General features: G+C 36.6%; 2 protein-coding genes across 3 annotated transcripts; one reads left to right on the top strand and one right to left on the bottom strand.

Moving 5' to 3' along the window:
* Positions 1-3,596: 3,596 nt before the first annotated feature.
* On the bottom strand, positions 3,597-5,163 carry anapc11 (APC11 anaphase promoting complex subunit 11 homolog (yeast)). 2 transcript variants are annotated; one of them, XM_051111910.1, is made up of 4 exons: positions 5,026-5,163; positions 4,556-4,669; positions 4,274-4,415; positions 3,597-3,636 (listed from the first exon to the last, which is right to left on the bottom strand). In XM_051111910.1, exons 2-4 carry the CDS (start codon positions 4,662-4,664, stop codon positions 3,621-3,623), a joined length of 267 nt encoding a protein of 88 aa, XP_050967867.1. In that variant the 5' UTR covers positions 4,665-4,669; positions 5,026-5,163; the 3' UTR covers positions 3,597-3,620. The 2 variants fall into 2 exon arrangements, with proteins under 2 accessions (XP_050967867.1, XP_050967868.1); XM_051111911.1 differs by lacking the exon at positions 3,597-3,636 and having other exon boundaries at positions 4,270-4,415.
* Positions 5,164-5,375: 212 nt separating this feature from the next.
* Positions 5,376-17,448, top strand: ccdc40 (coiled-coil domain containing 40). Its single transcript, XM_051111874.1, has 19 exons — positions 5,376-5,519; positions 5,613-5,704; positions 5,835-6,026; positions 6,208-6,291; positions 6,410-6,629; positions 8,094-8,251; positions 8,454-8,576; positions 9,315-9,436; positions 9,518-9,761; positions 9,869-10,051; positions 10,232-10,477; positions 10,907-11,120; positions 11,302-11,471; positions 12,592-12,683; positions 14,344-14,464; positions 14,538-14,726; positions 15,194-15,352; positions 15,742-15,879; positions 16,256-17,448. The coding sequence occupies exons 2-19, from the start codon at positions 5,615-5,617 to the stop codon at positions 16,370-16,372; spliced, it is 2,862 nt and encodes a 953-aa protein (XP_050967831.1). The 5' UTR covers positions 5,376-5,519; positions 5,613-5,614; the 3' UTR covers positions 16,373-17,448.
* The last annotated feature ends 2,424 nt before the right edge of the window (positions 17,449-19,872 follow it).

Here is a 19,872-nt window from a genome sequence, read left to right on the forward strand (position 1 = left end):
GTCAGGTCCCACTCATTGTCGAAATCATACTCTAGACTTAATACTGTCACATGGAATTGATGTCAATGCCGTTGAGATTCTGCAGCAAAGTGATGATATCTCTGATCATTATCTAGTCTCGTGTATACTTCAGATAACTAAAACTGTAAATTCAACTCCTTATTACAAGTATGGTAGAACCATCACTTCTACTACAAAAGATTGCTTTCTAAGTAATCTTCCTGACTTATCTGAATTCTTCAGCATGTCCAATAGCTCAGAAAAACTTGATGAAGTAACAGAAACTATTGACTCTCTCTTTTCCAGGACTCTAGATACGGTCGCTCCTCTGCGCCTAAGGAAGATTAAGGAAAATAGTCCGACCCCGTGGTATAACGAGCACACTCGCGCCCTAAAGAGAGCAGCCCGGAAAATGGAGCGCAGCTGGAGGAAAACAAAATTAGAGGTTTTTCGTACTGCTTGGCGGGAATGTACCCTATCGTACAGAAAAGCGTTAAAATCGGCCAGATCTGACTACTTTTCGACTCTTTTAGAAGAAAACAAACATAACCCTAGGTATTTATTCAATACAGTGGCTAAGTTAACAAAAAATAAAGAACCAACAGGCACTGACTATGCCCATCAGCATAGCAGTAATGACTTTATGAACTACTTTACTTCTAAGATCGATACAATTAGAGACAAAATTGTCACTATGCAGCCGTCAATTACAGTGTTGCATCAGATAGTGCGCTATAGATCTCCTGGGGAACAATTCAACTCATTCTCTACTATAGGTCAGGAAGAATTGTATAAACTTGTTAAATCATCTAAACCAACAACTTGTATGCTAGACCCTATTCCATCTAGGCTACTAAAAGAGATGCTTCCAGATCTCATAGATCCTCTGCTAAATATTATTAATTCATCACTGTCATTAGGATATGTCCCCAAAACCTTCAAACTGGCTGCTATTAAGCCTCTAATTAAAAAACCACAACTTGACCCCAACGAATTAACTAATTACAGACCTATCTCGAATCTCCCATTTCTGTCAAAGATATTAGAAAAGGTTGTATCCTCACAGTTATCTTCCTTCCTACAGAAATATGATATCTGTGAGGATTTTCAGTCAGGTTTTAGACCGTACCATAGTACTGAGACTGCTCTTATTAGAGTTACAAATGATCTACTCTTATCATCCGATCGTGGTTGTATCTCTCTGTTAGTGCTACTGGATCTTAGTGCTGCGTTTGATACTGTTGACCACAACATTCTCTTGAATAGACTTGAGAATTATGTTGGCATTAGTGGTAGTGCATTGGCATGGTTCAAATCGTATCTATCTGACCGCCATCAATTCGTGGCAGTAAATGATGAGGTATCATATCGATCTCAAGTGCAGTATGGAGTACCACAAGGCTCAGTACTAGGGCCGTTACTCTTTACGCTTTACATGTTACCCTTGGGTGATATCATCAGGAAATATGGTGTTAGCTTTCACTGCTATGCTGATGATACCCAGCTCTATATTTCTTCGCGGCCTGGCGAAACGTACCAATTTGAAAAACTAATGGATTGTGTAGTTGAGTTAAAAAATTGGATGACAAGTAATTTCTTACTGCTAAATTCTGAAAAAACAGAGGTGTTAGTTATTGGGCCTAAAACCTCAGCGTGTAATAACCTAAAACACTGTCTAATACTTGATGGCTGTTCTGTCAATTCTTCGTCATCAGTTAGGAACCTAGGTGTGCTATTTGATGGTAATCTTTCCTTTGAAAACCACATCTCTAGTATTTGCAAAACTGCATTTTTCCATCTCAAAAATATATCTAAACTACGACCTATGCTATCAATGTCAAATGCTGAAACATTAATTCATGCGTTTATGACCTCACGGTTAGATTATTGTAATGCTTTATTGGGTGGTTGTTCTGCTCGCTTAATAAACAAACTCCAGCTGGTCCAAAATGCAGCAGCTAGAGTTCTTACTAGAACCAAAAAGTATGATCATATTAGCCCGGTTCTGTCTACACTGCACTGGCTCCCTATTAAACATCGTATAGATTTTAAAATCTTGCTAATTACTTATAAAGCCCTGAATGGTTTAGCTCCCCAGTACCTGAGTGAGCTCTTATCGCATTATAGTCCCTCACGTCCGCTGCGTTCTCAAAACTCTGGCAATTTGATAATACCGAGAATATCAAAATCAACCGCGGGCGGCAGATCTTTTTCTTATTTAGCACCCAAACTCTGGAACAATCTACCCTACAATGTTCGGGACGCAGACACACTCTGTCAGTTTAAATCTAGATTAAAGACCCATCTCTTTAACCTTGCTTACACATAACAAATCCACATTCTTATAATTCAAATCCGTTAAAGGATTGTTAGGCTGCACTAATTAGGTCAACCGGAACCGGGAACACTTCCCATAACACCCGATGTACTCGGTGCATCGTCAGAAGAATGGCATCTACGCTAATATTAGTCTGTTTCTCTCTTATTCCGAGGTCACATTAACCACCAGATCCAGTCCGTATCCAGATCAGATGGTCACTGCAGTCCCCGGATCCAGTCCGAACCCAGCCCAGACGGTGGATCAGCACCTAGAGACGACCTCTACAGCCCTGAATGTCAGCGGAGTCCACATCAACTAGATGAGCCCCAGAGACGGATCCACATTAAAGACCACATCACCTAGACGGCTGTCGGCACAAGACCACGGGAACTTTGGCCAGAGGAGAACTGGCCCCCGACTGAGCCTGGTTTCTCCCAAGGTTTTTTTCTCCATTTGTCACCGATGGAGTTTTGGTTCCTTGCCGCTGTCGCCTCTGGCTTGCTTAGTTGGGGACACTTTCTCTTAACACAATATTGCATTTTATTTTATTGTTTTTGATTAACTACCTTTACCTATAATGTGAGTGTTTAATGTTGCCTTTGGTTTGCCTTGATGTACTGTTCATAAAATAATATAGTTGGTAGCTTGCATTCTAATGTTGTTCTTAGAGTCACTTAATTGATAGCAGCCTGTTAATGTCTGTGCTATATCAGAATTTAACCCCCTCCCTTTTAAATAATAATTGAGTATATTTTTAGTAATAAGGTCTACTGTGGTGCCTTTGTTATTAATTATTTTTAACCATCAGGAATAATTTTAATCAAGCATTACTATATGGCTTACAGACAATCAGGGCAAATAAATTAATTTTCAATGAATGTGGACAAATATGCATGTTACATTTTAAAGTTAACTCCTCCAGAATGGTTGACTATATTATCCTAAAATAAATAATGAAGGTAAAAGTGTGTTGATTAAAAAAAAAAAAAAAAATCAAATTGTGAGAATTTTATGTCAAGTTATTTAAGATATACACAAATGCATACCATTGTAAATGTCCTGTGACATTCTGTACTGTGTTCATAATTTAAAATGACTGTCCGTTTGGCTGCAAAATGCAGCCATTTTATCTGTAACGTCAGATTCTTTGTACAAAACCATACCATGTCTTTTTAAAAATACTTTCATTTTGTGGGATATTTAATCACAAAACTCTACATTTGTAGGATGCAAAATATACTATTGTATGATAAATAAACAAACAAAAGAAGTGATCTGAGTGTGCACTTATTTAATCTCCTCAGGAAGTGTCTCCCCTGAATAAAAAAAAGAACACTCATTACTGCCACAGAAGTCATCCAAAATCATTTTTAAGAATTAGGGATGCACCGAAACGTATCGGCCGAAATGCTTGCGCGTTTTGTCAGTAAAGCCGGTTCTGTAATCAGCGGTAAATGCCATCAGGTGCGTGATTTCACGTTGAGCCGTATATACTACACACAGCCGTTGTTCACTGACGAGCTGCGCAAATCCATGTTCATTATCAGTGTGAATTTGCGCAGCTCGTCAGTGAACAACGGCTGTGTGTAGTATATACGGCTCAACGTGAAATCACGCACGTTTCGGTGCATCCCTATTAAGAAAATATGAAGAGTTCAGATGTAAAACCAGCTAAAAGCCATCTCGGTCAAAAATGAGATGATACTGAGTGAATGCTCCTGACACATAGTATACGTCCATCAAATACTTTTACTTAAAACTCACTAAATTCCAGCCTCAGCCCAGTCAGAAGTACCAGTACTTACATAGAAACCTATACAAAGTAGCCATAAAGAAATGCTCATTTTAAAGAAATACGTCAGATGGATTTAGCTGGTTTTGCATCTGAACTCTTCATATAGAGTTCACAGTGAAAATCCAGGTGTTGTGCTGTTGCCTGAAAGGTGAGCTCACTCTTTAAACTTCCACTCCTGACGGCACATCGGGCACTGCTGCTGCACTTGCTGAGAGTTCAGCCACTTCAGGATGCAGTGCATGTGGAAACAGTGAGAGCACTGACCCCAAACCAACGGGCAATCATCTCCTGGGACCTTACCTGTTAAAACCAGAGAGTAAAAGTAGAACCATTTTGTTCAACTACACAAGTTGAACTAAAACAGCAACAGTTTTTCACGACAAAACTGCACAAAAAAGGCACAGGTGGCAGTGTAGACAAAGTGACATCAGGTTACCCACAGTCTGGACAGCAGCCGTTGAAAGGCGCTCTACAGATGCCACAGTTCTCATCGTTGGCCACCCACAACCAGGACGCCACGCCATTCCACTGCTTTATTTTAACCTTCATCTCTTCTGGAAATTCAAAAAAACAGAAGAGACTGCACTCACAAACAGTAATTTTATATAGGATCCCTGGATATATGCCATGTTAATGAATGAATAGCATGTACTCTGATGTTTACATGGTAAGTTAAGTTACTTTCAAAAATACTATGGTCGATGTAAAGAAACTGCATTTCAAGATCATACTACTTTATGTTTTTTTTTTGTTTTGTTTTTTTACTAGAATCTAATGACATGTCCACCCAGGTCAGCTCAGCTATGAGTGAAACACTGGCCTGTTAACACGAACGTAATACGAATCTAAACATATTACGTTTCCATGCATGACAGAGAGTAAATAATCAAACTCTTTTAAAAATACTGACCCACAGAAGTGTAATCATTGATCACGCACACTATGTTAATATCCTAACATCCATTCCGTTTTCACACTATGTGCGCACTGCCTCTTGAGCTCAGCTTTCTTCGCGCTCTCTGAAGCCAGTTGAAGGCACAACACTGCCACCTATTGTGTGGGAGGAAAAATAACTTTAAAGGTTCTTTTGCCTTTAAAAAAGGTAAATAAACAAAATAACAAGGAAGTGACAATAAAGATACAAATAATTTTAAGAATTCTACTATGTTTTATATCTTGTTGTTTAAAACTTTTTTTTCAGAATGATTGTCTCATAAGGAGCAGTGAATCCGGAAGTGTGGCGTCTCCTAGCAACGGAAATGCAAAAGAGACAATGCTGTCTCGCGCTGCTAAATGGTGATACCAGAAATTATTACAAATTGAACGATAACTTTTTATAACTTTGAGAAAATATTGCTTCATAACAGCTCTCTGCTACTAAGGACCAGGATACAAAAGAAACGGGTGATTATTTAAAATGATCTAAAATGCAGTTACTCTGTAAAGTCCTGTTTTTTGTCTGTGTTGAATTGCGGTAATTTATTTTTTATTATGAAGAGATGGAAGGTGGTGGGTGTGATGAAGGTCTGCCGGAGAATCAGATGAACAGGCAGGAAGAGGGTCCTGATGAATTTACTGAGCCTCAGGAGGTCAAAAGTCTTACACGAACCTTTCAGTTGTATCAGTTTAACACTACATATGAAAGACATTAATCATATAGATTAATTAACTTAGTTGGTTTTAATGTAGAATGAAGATTGTTAATGATTTTATTCATAGAGAGAATCAATGGAGCAGTCAGACCATTATGACAGAGGCACTGATCATGCTGGGATCAGGGGACTTGCAGCTGGGACCAGTGAACAGCACTCCCTCCAGCTGGAGATCAGTGGCATTGAGGCAGAAAGGAGTATCAGAGAGAATGATGAGGAAGAGGAAGAGGAAGAACTTGTTGTGCTGGATCCTGAGCATGTGTGTAAACTTGATTTTATGACTAAAGCAGTAAAAAAAAAAAAAAAAAAAAAAAAAAAATATATATATATATATATATATATATATATATATATATTTTTTTTTTTATATATATATATATATATATATATTTCCTGATACCTGCCGTCTTATGTTATTCTTCACATTTTCTATCAATCAGCCTTTAATGAAAAGATTCCAGTCTGCACTGAAAAACAACCTCAGTAATCAGCTGGAGAGATTGAACCTTGAGCTCCGCGAGAAGGTAATAGAGAGAGAGAGTAAAAAGCTCTTGGTATTTTTCTCACTTTGTTATGATCCATCTTTGTAAAACTGCATACATACAAGGACTACAGAAACTGTTTGTTACTGATTTGCTGCAGATAGTAGTTGAGAAGGCAGAGGCTCAAAAACGCCACGAACTTGCTGAAGAAGTATACATGGTGCATGAGATGTTGGCCAGACTCCAGGCCACTCTGGAGGCAAGTCATGAGGCTAATGCCCAGGCTGCTGCTCAGCGCAGACAGGCCCAAGACCAACTAGATGGGGTAAAAAATCAGTACCAAGATACTGCCAGTCAGGCCAACAAACAGCGTATACATGGTAAGAAGATCTATGAACCAGTGATATTTTATGTTATTTATATACTATTATTTTTTATTCAGATTTTGAATTATTATTATTATTATTTAATTTTTTATATTTAATTTATTTATTTATTTATTAGTTTGTTTGTTTGTAGTTTTTGTGCTTTTGACATTTATTATTATTATTATTTTAATATTACTCTTTAGGTTTGAATTCAGTTTTAGTTCAGTTTCAGTTTTTATTTATTAGTGCTTCAGCTTAAACTTTGGTTTAGTTTTGTTTTTCATCTAATATTTAGATTTCATTTCAGCTTTATGTAAATTAACTTTTTTTAAACTCTCTGGTTTAACTTTTTTTTGTTTTAGTTATTAATGACTCTGTTATGAACAAGAATGCAATTACAGTAGAGAAAATTTTGCTCTACACTCTTAAAAATAAAGGTGCTTTAAAAGGTTCTTCACAGCGATGCCATTCGCTTGTTAAGTCTGACGTCAAGGATCACCTCTTCCGTGACTTCCGGGTCCAAATGCTCTAAGATGACACGAAAAAACAACAAACTGTACTATTTATACACCGACAATGTGATATAATACAACAAAAAATTATAATCCTACCCTTTAACATACCGAAATCCGAAAAAAAATAATAATAATATATATATATATATATATATATATAAATTATTTGTGTTTGGGATGCTGTGAGCAAGGAGACTGTAGTGTACACTGTAAATTTGAAAATGCTTAGCTTAAATGTTTAATATGAATAAACAGTGCTCATAAATGGCTGCTGAGATAGTATTCTCAAGTGAAATGAGTTGGGGTTCGTTGGTGTGTTCAATGGACGCATTACCTCATCACTTAACAAGCCCATAGAAGAACCATTCAGTCAAAGGTACTTTAAAGAACCCTCCCTTTCTTACCTTTTTTTAATCTGAAGAACCTCCTTTCACCACAAAGAACCTTTTGTGAAACAGAAAGGTTCTTCAGATGTTAAAGGTTCTTAATGGAACCATTTAGACAGAAAGGTTCTTCTATGGCATCGTGAAGCACCTTTTTTTTTTTTAAGTGTGTAACCAACAGCACATTTTTAAGATAATTATTTATAACACTGAACACAGGTGTGTTTGGGATGCAATAATCTCCTGTTGTTCATTAGTTCTGATTTCTCAAAGTAATGGATGAATAAACATAATATACACAATACTTCTTTCATAAGTTAATTTAACATTGTTATTCTGTGGCACTGTAAAACCCTGTTATCCAGATATCGACCCAACTTGCCCAACATACTAACAATAGCTCAAGGCTTTAGATTGTGGGGGGGAACTATCTGTCGAACAATAGCAGACAGGATGAAAATTATTTGAAAATCATTATTTTACAATTCTAGTGGTGCAGACTTAGACAATCCACAAGTCAGTTAAATGCTATAAAGTCTCAGTTCGTCTTGCCTTTATAATTTGTGCTCTCTTTATAGTATCTGAATTACAGTCTAAAGTGGACAGCCTGGCCCTGAAGTTGCTCTACATGCAGGAGGCCAATACTGACCTTCGCTCAGACGTCAAAGCCATAATAAATGCTTCACACAAAGCCCAGAAAGAGAGAACTCAAGCAGAGGAGCACAAACACCAGCAGGTGGAGTTTTAGACCACATGACTGTCCATTTCATGTGCTTTGGTATTTTAGCATACTGTGTATTGTATCATTTTAATCATTTTCCTCACACAATTTTAGGCTGAAAATTCAAGTTATTCTGCTTTAATTTGATAACATTTAAAAATATACATGTAAAATGCATTCTCTCCATTTCAAACATCTCTCTCTTTCTCTCTGTCAGGATCTTTATGTTGAGCGTTTGACCAAGCATGTGGAAAAGCTCTCAGAGCAGATCTCTCTGTATGAAGTTCAGATTATTGCTCAGACTGAGCAGACAAAGGCTGCAAAGGATGCTCTTTCTGAGGTTAGACACCTCTGCAACAGATCAAGTGAAGCATACATCTTATAAATTTTAATGAAACACTTAATTTGAAACATCACATTTTTGGTTATTTTACTTTTGTTATGTTTTAGTTATGTTATTGGGAGCAATTATATAATTTAAATTTAATCATAGGAACATAATTATAATTATATTTAATTATATTATGGTATTTAATTATAAATACCAGCAAAAACCGTAATATTGTGAAATATTACTACATTTTAATGTAAGTATGTCATTTTTAGACATTTTATGTAATGGCACAGCAGAATTTTCAGTAGCCATTACTCCAGTCTTCAGCATAACATAACATATTGTAATATGCTGATCTGGTGCTCCAGAAGCATTGTTTTTTATTATAAATGTATTTTAAAATATATATATTTAAAATATATTTCAGAATTTATTTCAGGATTCCTTGATGAAAGTCTTTGAATTAGAATTTTTTTTTCTTTTAGCGTTTTAAATTACAGTTATATGTTGTTGTTGTTGTTGTTTTTTTCATTTTAGCGTATTTTTATTCAGAATCAGTTCTGCATCCTTTTTACTACCTCCAATCAAATTAAGTTTAGATTCAGAAATTCAGAATTCAGATTAGATTTAGATTCAGAATTTCTCAATTAAATTCTGAATGGTGTACAACCCTGCCAGTGGTTATACTACAAAAGATAAAATTTGTAAATGTCAATCATGGCTATGTGTGTGTTTACGCTATAGGCACAGCTGGAACTGGACTCTGTGGTTTTTGAGCGTAGGCAGTTACTCCAGCAGTGGAACAGCAGCCTGTTAATGATGAAGAGGAGGGATGAGACTTACAATACAATGCAGGAGGAACTGAGGTAAACATAATGCTCAAGATTTCTGTGTGTATGTATTATCCAAACAACAGTATTGATTTGTACTGATGGACCCTCCTCCAGGCTGGCCAGTGATCAGGTGCACTCTCTGGACACAGAGATTGAGGGCTACAAAAAGTCCATCACACAGGAAGAAGAGCAGAATGAGCGTCTTACTCTGCGTCTGAACCGGGCCCAGAATGACTCCACCGCCTCACGTAAACTAATCACACACTCCCAGAACCATCAGGAGGTCCTGCAGGCCCAGTATAGCACATATACACGAATGCTGCAGGAGACAGAAAAGACCCTCAGTACACTGCTTGTGGTACTTCATTCACATCAACCTAAAGCTCAAATATTTCTCAGTTTAATAAGCACTGGTCAAAAGCTTTTGTCTTAAAATAAATGTTATGTCTATCTCTTCTTTTATAGGACCATGAGGTGCGTCAGTCTGAGCTCAAGGCTCTTAGAAAGCAGATGGAGAAAGAATCTGCAGGGCGTGTGGATCTGGAGGACCAGATCATGAACAAGCTGCAAGAGCGGCTTACTCACAATAATGCAGCAACGTATTCACGTCGACTGACTGATAAAACTGCAGCACATTGGAGAGAAAAGGTAGGATGCTGTCAGCCAACCCATACATATTCACCACTCAGTAAATTATAATTAGATCATTTGTAAGTTGTGTGATGTTTTTTCTTAATTAGCACCTTGATTTTTAATTAACTTTGGATTATTTGGTGTAGTATGATCTGCCAATGTTCAATTCAAACCTTTTCATTTATGTTTTCTCAGGAGGCTCAGTTAACTAAGTTAGAGAATGATATCAATGCAGTAACGCTGGAAGGACAAGAGGTGGCGACACATCTGGATTCTCTGGCTGCATTTCAAGCTGAACTTGAGCAGGGAATAAGCCAGCGTCACATGCTACTGTCTTCTCGCGAGGCAGAGATTGCTAAACAAGTCACAGATATTGAGCGAAAACAGGCCATCATTAGCATCTACAACAAGAAGATCAAGGATATTGTGTCCAGTACTGGGGTTAGACATGTTTTAATGTATGGATGTTTTGAATAAGATATCCCTGTTGAAATAAACCAGCATATGCTGCTCAGGTATGTTTTGAAGCATGGCTGCTGGTTTGAGCTGGTTTAAGCTGGTCCTTAACTGGTCATGAGCTGATTTAAGCTGGTCATGTGCTGGTCCTAAGATGGTCCTGAACAGGGGCTAACAGCTTAGGACCAGCACATGACCAGCTAAGGACCAGCTTAAACCAGCTCATGACCAGCTTAAACCAGCTCATGACCATCTTAAATCAGCTCAAACCAGCTTTAAAGTGTACCTAACCAGCATATGCTGTTTTTCAACTGGGATAGACACCTCTCTGGTGATACTAAAGTAAAGTAATTGCATTTTCAAGTTACTTTACATACTGTATATTTAAACTTTCAAATGTTTGTGTGAGAGCAGCATGAAGACCTAAGTCCTTTGGAGATCCGTGCAGCTACTCTATCTAAGAAGCTGGAAGAAGTTGGTGCTGAGATTAAAGAGCAGCAGCAGTTGTGGCTTTGGCAGCAGGGGGAGCTAGTGAGATTCACTCAGGAAAAACAGGCACAAAGCTCTTCTGTACAGACCCTGCAAACACAGTTCACAGTACTGCAACAGAGCAAAATCAGGAGAGAGAGTATGTACCACATTTTGCTAATGTGTAGTAGTACATTTTATGTGTTATAATTTACCCCTTATCATGTTATTTCATGTTATCAATATAGAAAAAACACTTATTAATTTTTGCCATTTTACAAAGAACAAACAACGTAAGTACAAAGTAGTAAAATTAGTCTGGTTATGTTCGTGCCTATCAGGTGAGATGGAGCAGGATCAGCGAGAGCAGGCAGATCTGGAAAAACAGATTAAAGCTCTCATGACAGACATGGTCAAACTGAACTCTCTGCTCAGTAAGAACAGTGATCTGAATCAAGCCCTGCAGCAGAGCAACAGTCTGATGGAGACAGAGTTCAGACAGAGTCTCAAGGTACAACACTATGCACTGTGAAGCTTTATATTATGAAAATCTTATCCACTCATTTTTAACATTTTTTTTGGGTTTTCTTTTTTTTCCATTTTGTATCCTGTACTGTGTTAGTTTCCAGAACTCACAGAGTACAGTAAGAAATAACTAATGTTTTTTGGGGGGATTTCAGCCATTTACTGTATAACAAAGAACAGCTTTTTTGTCTTTCAAAGTGTACTAGATAGTAAATACGCAAAGGATCAGTAGTAATGTAAATGCAACACTATACTGCATATCTTAATAGAATATTAATCATTGAATATTCTAAAGGTTAAACAATTAATTAGTTTGCTTCCCATTGTGTTTAAGCAGACATTTTAGCCATGTAAGCACTCTAGTTAAATCGTCATAGTCATTTGTCACAGCATCTGTGCTTAAGCCTGTTCTATATATACAGTTTAATAATTTACTGGGGTGATAACAGCATTCAACAATTCAGCATTAACTCAAGCACTACAACCAGTTACTGATTATGTTTTAAACGTGCATTAGAGATGTTTCTCTCTTCTGTATGTGCAGTGAGAGAAAATAACAAGGGAAGAGATAAGAGTCTGGACTCATTTGCAGATTTGGGCACAGTTCTGTCGCTCTTCACACTTGCTGTCACCAGCTCTGAAATCTCAAGTCTAGCCCAAGACACAGCTTGCTGCCAGTGGGGGTTTAGTTATAACAGGGTCCCTGTGGGTCCTTAAAAAGTCTTAAATTTAAAGGCTCTGCAGAAATGCCAGATTAATGTAACGTGAGATGCCAAAACGTTGCTTTGACAATCGTTACAATTTCAGTATTCCATACACGCATGGAACAATTATTCAGGGGATTCACTCTAAATGTAGTTGTCACTGATGAAACTTTGCAGTGTGTACATGGCCTTCGAGAAGAATGATAATGTAGAGTAGAATTCTTTGGCTCTCGAGGTCCATCGTCCTGCAGAATTTGAATAGGGTTGGAGCTAAATTCTGCTAGACAGTAGACCTCAGAAGTTGAGAAACCCTGATCTAAACAGACATGTAATATTAGTCATGTGATTTATTGTGTAAAAGACATCTTAAACAGTTTATTTGTATCTATCTTTTGTGTGTAGGAGGCTGAGAGGGATTCGGTTGAGACTCATTTGAAGCTGGAGAGGTTAAATGAAGAGAAAGAGAGACTTGTGAACAGTCTAGTGGAGGCAGAGTGAGTCCAACACACTTCACACATACATACTCTGACTGAGTTTTAAATTTTAGTGACACTTTACTATGAGGTTCCGTTTGTTAACATTAGCTAAGTACATTAAAGGGTTACTCCACCCCAAAATGAAAATTTTGAAAGTAACACGAACTAACAAAGAAAATACAGCTCTTGAAAAAAATGATCAGTTTATCTGGTTTTACTATTTGTAGTATTGTGTTTGAGTAAAATTAACATTTTTGTTTTATTCTATCCACCTTATTCTTCAACGCTGAAGTAAGTCTATGGGGGAGACTTCTGGTTCATTAGACACTATAGGGAAATAATAAGAAGAATAACAATGTGCAGTAAACGGTTTACACTACAAACCAGTGTGTTCATAATTAAGAAAATGCATTAAATTATATGGTAAGACAAACCAATTTGCAATATCAAGCAGCAAAGCAAGCTGTTTTTTTCCCAGCTAAAAATAGATGGACACGGATGAGACCGGAAGCCAGACCCATAAAATTTACAAACGGCCACACTGCTCTTACATGAAAAAATAAGGTGGATAAACTACTGACAACATTTCTCCCAAATTCCAAATACACATAGTCATTTAAAGCATTTATTTGCAAAAAATGACAACTGGTCAAAATAACTAAAAAAGATGCAGTGTTTTCAGACCTTAAATAATGTAAAGAAAACATGTTCATATTAATAAAACAACACAAGACTGATGTTTCAACTTTGAAAAATTTTAGAAATCAGTTTTTGGTGGAATAGCCTTGATTTTCAATCACAGCTTTCATGCATCTTGGCATGCTATCCACCAGTCTTTCACATTGCTGTTGGGTGACTTTATGCCACTCCTGGCTCAAAAATTCAAGCAGCTCAGCTGTCTGATGGCTTGTGACCTTCCATTTTCCTCTTGATCACATTCCAGAGGTTTTCAGTGGGGTTCAGGTCTGAGGATTGGGCTGGCCATGACATGGTTTTGATCTGGTGGTCCTCCATCCACACCTTGAGTGTCCTGGCTGTGTGTTCATTTAATGCCAAAATTGACTTGTCTTTTGTTTTTTTTAAATTACTTTTTTTGGTAACTTTGATAAATGACTGAATGCTCCTTTTCCCTGTTTTTTCTACTGTCTATCTTTGGCTACAGCGGGTAACTTCTGGTTGTCATTGCCATTCCATCTGCATCTGTTGCCCTTATGTCTTGCAACTGGATACACTCAATTCTTGGTTCAAATAGCAATTATGTTCTGCCACTCTCAATCTAAGCTTCCTTTTAGACCTTTATAAAAATGACCATATTGCAACTTATTACTCATGTAAGAAGAATTACAATTCTAACTTCACCAGAGAAAAAATCTGTATAAATCTTAGTTTTCACTATATTATTACAATGATTGCAGCCTCCACACCTGTTTTTTGCCAAGTGTAATCCAACCTAGAGAACATTTTTGGGCATCATTAGTGATGAGTAAGTAGCCGACCCATATACCTTTGGCCAAAAAAATGCTGTTACGATTACTAGGTCACTAGGCTAGAAGTACAGCCATACTGTACATACAACCATAATGTATAGAATCAGTATAATAAGAGGGCTAAAGAATCAACACAGTGTAGAGTTAACTAATATGACTTCATTGCTATTTCCACTGTTTTGTGTGTGAAGGCGTCAGATCATGCTGTGGGAGAAGAGAACCCAGCTTATGCGAGAGACTCGCTCTGCCATAGATTCAGACATTGGACAGGGAGACATACGAACCATGAGAGCAGAGATTCACCGCATGGAGGTGAGTGTATAACGTTGTAAATGTGAAAGTGTGGTTTCAGTCTGAATGGATGTTAGGTACTGTATGTGTCTAGGTTCGTTATGCTCAACTGATGAAGCAGCAGGAGAGGTTGTTGAGAGACATGGAGTCAGTGGTGGCCAGACGTGAGACAATAGCTGTTCGGAGTGAGGCTCAGGCACGATCTGACCATAAGCAGCCCACACACAATGACTACCACAACACTCTCCAGAGCCTGCGCCGAAAGATTCTCCAAGCAAAGAAGGTGTGTGTGTATCAAGGTTTTTATGGTTTAGACATTTTAAATTAATTTTTATCTTATTTTAAATAAATAATGCAATTTATTTATTCATTTAGTTTAATTTTTGTTACTTTCTACTTTATACATAGTTAATTTTACTTTTAGCATTTTCTACTCTGTTTAATTTTTCTACACTTATGTTCTAGTAATATTACTATCTCATTACATAATCTCATTAACACAGTTTCTGAAACTGAATCTTTCCTGGGATACTTGAGTGTGATTGGTCAGTGGTGGCATTCAAAATATTACAAAATATTTTTGCACAAAAAATTATATAATTGACCACTGTCTCAGGCAACTGATTTTCTTTGTATGTATTTCCAATATGCAAGCTTTGGGTTTTAAACTCAAATCAGTATTTACTATAATAATTTTGTTTGCTAGAAGTAGTCTTATATAATAATCTTGTTTACTGTGTGTGTGTTCAGCAAGCAGAAGAGTGTGATGGTGTTATAACTCATCTGGAGGAGAGGCAGGGCTCTATGACCTCCAGCCTCAGAGACAAACGAATGCATCTCAATGACCTGCACAATACCAGTGCGGTTCTCACCCGGGAGCTCAGCGCATTACAAGAAACCAAAGAGAGAGTCAGTGCATCCAACAGCATGTCACGCACTTACATACTGGACATCCAGTTGTGGCCCAGTCTTGTCACAGCTTAATAAACCAGTTATATTACATTTAAATCATCCTATGTAGAGCAATTTTACTCCACATGCAAGTCATATCAGAGTGGCAAGTGTACTATGTGTTTACATTGTTTAACATTTATTTCCACAATTGCAGGAAACAACATTTTGCACTCTTGAATGTTTATTCAATACAAACACTTGTTTAAGACATCAGCACTAGTGGGCATGGTTTGCAAGGGTAATTTAGATGTACTGTAGGTTCTAACCATTTAAGTTTAATTTATGTTTCATAATTGTGTGGCAGTTATGTGGCATCACCAAAGGTTCTCTGCTCTTTTCTGCAGAGCTTGTCTCGCGTGCCCATGCTGCAGGGCCGGGTGAAACATCTGCAGGCTGTTAAGGAGGGACAGTACACTCCGGTGGCCAGCGGAGACACGGCACTGGAGCTGGCTACACAGAAACTGGAAGAGCGATTGAAAATGGTTAGTGTAAAATCCAATGAAGATTCTCTGATAAAGTAAATAAAGCCAAAATCCTGGGTACATCTCATGTTAAATTATCTAGCATGCAAAGCTAGTTGTAGACCCTAAATTCACTTCAGTTAATGATGATAGTGAGGCTTAAAGAGTACAGGTACAGCATATGGAGTGAATCCATATGCTGTACCTGTGCTCTTTAAGCCTCACTTCCAAATTAACCCCCAAACAAAACTGAAGCTCACGGCAAACTTAAATGGTTTGTGTTATTATGAGTAGCTGAAGTAGAACCAGTGGGGCAAAGTGGAGAAAAGCAGAAGCTAGTATTTTAGAATCCTATAAACAAGACTAATAATAATTCCTTTCTGTGCTCTTATCTCAGATTAGCTCCATTCTCCATCATTTTGCTGAAGAGTACCCTCAGCATCACAGCTCCCTCCACAGAATCAACCTCACATTGGCAGAACACCTACACAGTGGACTTCAGGACAGCCAGTGACCACAGAAATATGTATTGCATGAAATAGAAGTCACGTATGTACATACATACATACATGTTTGCAGTTGTTGGCCTGGTCATTATGAGGTCTGGTTTATTATGACAGATGTTGAAAGGTCAGAGAAAGGGATACTGAATAGATACTCAAGGGATACTGAATAGGACAAGGACATGTCTTTAGATATAGCAAAAAAAAAAAACCTTTTGAATTAACTTTATTGTATCAGTATGCACACAGTGGCAATCATATTCACTTTAAAAACATTGTTATTGAGTATTTTGAGTATTTTATTAAATAAGTACCCTTTTTAAAGGTTTTCTTTTAATAAATCATTTATAGCATGTATAGATATATAGTAAGCTTTTATTTTTCACAAGGTAATTAGAAGTTTTGTTGTTGTTTCATTTTTCTATGACAGTGATGTGTGTAGCTACATAACTTTACTTTAGGTACAAATCTGACAAAAACTTAGATTATTTACAAATGAAGATATCCTTATTTGTAAAAATGACTACATTACTTAATATTACTTAATAACAGTAATAAGTCATTAATGTTGATATAAGTAATTTTATTAAAACAACATAGGTTATCATTGCAACAAGATTCCATTCATGTAGCTGAACAATTAAACAGTTGTGTGCTGAACAATTAAACAGTTGTGTGCGTTTGTATAATAACACTTGTACTGTAGAGTCTTCAGATGCATAATAGCACCACAGGTTTCATTTACTGCTCTAATACAGCAGGAGTATGGTTTCAGTCATACACCCAACCCTTCATTTAGGCCTGGGCTGTGACTGCCCAGTCACATTCACATTCATACAGGCTTTGTTACGAGTGTTTTCATTTAGAGATGGCAGATAATGCACTATACATTCATCTATTATGTTAGTTCAGTTTAATACATATTATTATGTGCAATTTGTGTATAAGTGGCTTATAAAATATACATGTTTAAATGCTTGGTAATTAAAAATAAGTCAGCTACTCAACACATTCTGATCCATTGTTACTTATTTTTTCTCTGTGTGCTTTTTGTTTCGCTTTGCAACACTAGTGTGATGATTAATATATTTTAAAACAGATAGTTCTGGTCCTTGATTCTGATTGTTTGAGGCTGTTGTAAATTACTCCACAAACATACACCTTTGTTTACATTTGTAAGTTGCTTGGCAGCCACTTTGTTGCAACCACAACTGTTTTTGAGGAAGTACATTGTTTGGCGGAAGAAAAATGTTTTTATTAATATCATTACATTTTATTTGCTCTGTTTTATTTTGTGAAACCTTACTACCTGTGTGGAATAACCATTTTCTAAAAGCAATAAGACCTGTAAAGCCTTGGTTTTCAGTGAATTTATAGCCGCTAAGGTGGTTTTAGGCTTCGCGTCGTGCCTAACGACACCCATTAGCTGTTATAAATTCACTGTTAACCACGGCTTCTTGGGGCTTATTGCTTTATTAATTTACTTGACATCCTTGCAGGATACTGCATATAATCACTGAATTGAATAACTAAAGATGCCATTTCAAAAACAAAAGAAACATTCTCTATTAAAAATATTAGCTAAGAAGAACATACTGGAGGGTTTTTTGCTGGTTAGTGATGGTCTACCAGATAAAGCCATTCAAAAATTTTACAGTAAATCAGATGGTCAACCAAGATGATCATTTAGATCATGGTAGAATAAGGTTGTCTGGTTAGCTAGTAAAACAGACGACTGGGAACACCAGCATCCAAAATACAACCTACAGTGGCCTCATTTGGTTATTTGACCCTCTGGTTCTCCTCACTTGTAGAACACCTGAAATCAAAGTACAATCGATACAATATTGTTTTTTGTTCAGTGATACTATTAATATAATTTTGAGATCATTTTTAATACTAATTATTAGGCAATAACTATGATCCACTGAAAATAATGCAATTTTGTATTATTTTTAATTAATGCCGTATTTCAAGTTAAATGGAGGCTAGACCTTTAAAATTCAATTTTTAAGACTCACTTTTTAAGACCTTTGGTGAAAGTAAAAAAGAAAAAAAAACATACGTAATGCCATGGTTTGTGAAGCTTGTGAATTCCTTGTTTTTATACATATTTACTTTAGATTGTGGATAGATTGTGGATTTGAATATATACTGTATATATATATATATATATATATGGAGAGAGAGAGAGAGAGAGAATATATGAACACCAATACCAAGTGTTTCACTCCTTCATTGCTGTGTGTATGTGTGTGTGTGTGTTTTTTTTTTCCTGTATTGACGCTGAAGTCTTATTTATTATATTTATTTCACACATTCACAACTAGTTCTGTTACAATCACACCACCAGTTCATGCAGTGCCGACAGACTTCCGGGGGTCCTAATGCAAAACTGTGGCTGGGGGGTCGGAGAGGGGGGAGGATTTGTGAGTAAAATGAATGAATGAATTAATTAATGAGTGAAACACATTTGACTGTGTTTCATTCCATCTCTTGAATCATGCTTACAAACAGCGCTTGAGAAACTGTCTCTTCTGGGGTTCGTTCGGCTTTCAACTAATTTTTTTTAGTATCGAGCAAGAGACTACGACATTCATGTTACATGATTTGACTGATTTTTACATAGAAAGGGTGACAGCGCACCACATTAAAACAAAGGAACATTCATGTTTTCATAACCACTGGCCAAAATCAAAAACGAAACTAAAATTAAATCATCACTGAGCGCAAGGGGGCCCCATGCAGCATGCATATTTTGAATATAGGGAGAATCGGCTCTGGTTCATGTGTTCGTGTCTCTATTTTGTCACCCCCTCAATGCTGTTCACTTTTTTTTCATAATGGCTGACTGTGTAGACTGTTCACAGAGAAAAATTGGATTTTTGCATTTAGACCTATTTCCCATTTATTATTATTATTATTATTATTATTATTATTATTATTATTATTTTTATTTTTTTTTATTTTAAAATGTAACATTTTGGGTTAAAGTTGATTAAAACGCAGAAGAGGATCATTAATAAAATATCATTAAAATCATTAATAAAATACAATTAAAGTGGAATCTATTAACAAATTATGCTAAACCTTTTCTCAGAAATAGCTACAAAAAAGAGCCATTTTTTTGCAATTAATTTTGGCTGGTGCTATGATGATTTTAAATGAAATTTTTAAGTAATTTTTGTCTTTCAGAACGCGTACATGGCATTTCATATAATTACTGATATTTTTGTTATGCATTTTTAATTGGTACAAGTTTACAAACATTATTAGGAGCCACAGAGTGCTCATGATCAGCTAAGGTCAATGTGTTGCTTTGAGTAAGGCTGGGAGTCAATTTCAAAAAGAACTGATTCTTCAATATCTGAATCATTGGACTTCTACTCAGGAATCGACTACACTAAACAACCCTGGCTGCTTATAACCTGTGTTGGGGAAAGTTACTTTTAAAAGTAATGCATTACAATATTGAGTTACTCCCCAAAAAAGTAACTAATCACGTTACTTA

This window comes from Labeo rohita, chromosome 6, assembly GCF_022985175.1.
Source record: "Labeo rohita strain BAU-BD-2019 chromosome 6, IGBB_LRoh.1.0, whole genome shotgun sequence".
NCBI classification, from domain to species: domain Eukaryota; kingdom Metazoa; phylum Chordata; class Actinopteri; order Cypriniformes; family Cyprinidae; genus Labeo; species Labeo rohita.

What these genes read in the sequence shown, in the direction of transcription:
- anapc11 (XM_051111910.1), bottom strand. Translation starts at nt 4,664, where the DNA reads ATGAAGGTTAAAATAAAGCAGTGGAATGGCGTGGCGTCCTGGTTGTGG. An exon ending in CAACGGCTGCTGTCCAGACT is followed by an intron (nt 4,416 to 4,555) that starts GTGGGTAACCTG and finishes TGGTTTTAACAG; the next exon opens with GTAAGGTCCCAGGAGATGAT.
- ccdc40 (XM_051111874.1), top strand. Translation starts at nt 5,615, where the DNA reads ATGGAAGGTGGTGGGTGTGATGAAGGTCTGCCGGAGAATCAGATGAAC. An exon ending in ACAATGCAGGAGGAACTGAG is followed by an intron (nt 9,437 to 9,517) that starts GTAAACATAATG and finishes ACCCTCCTCCAG; the next exon opens with GCTGGCCAGTGATCAGGTGC. An exon ending in GAGCAAAATCAGGAGAGAGA is followed by an intron (nt 11,121 to 11,301) that starts GTATGTACCACA and finishes CGTGCCTATCAG; the next exon opens with GTGAGATGGAGCAGGATCAG.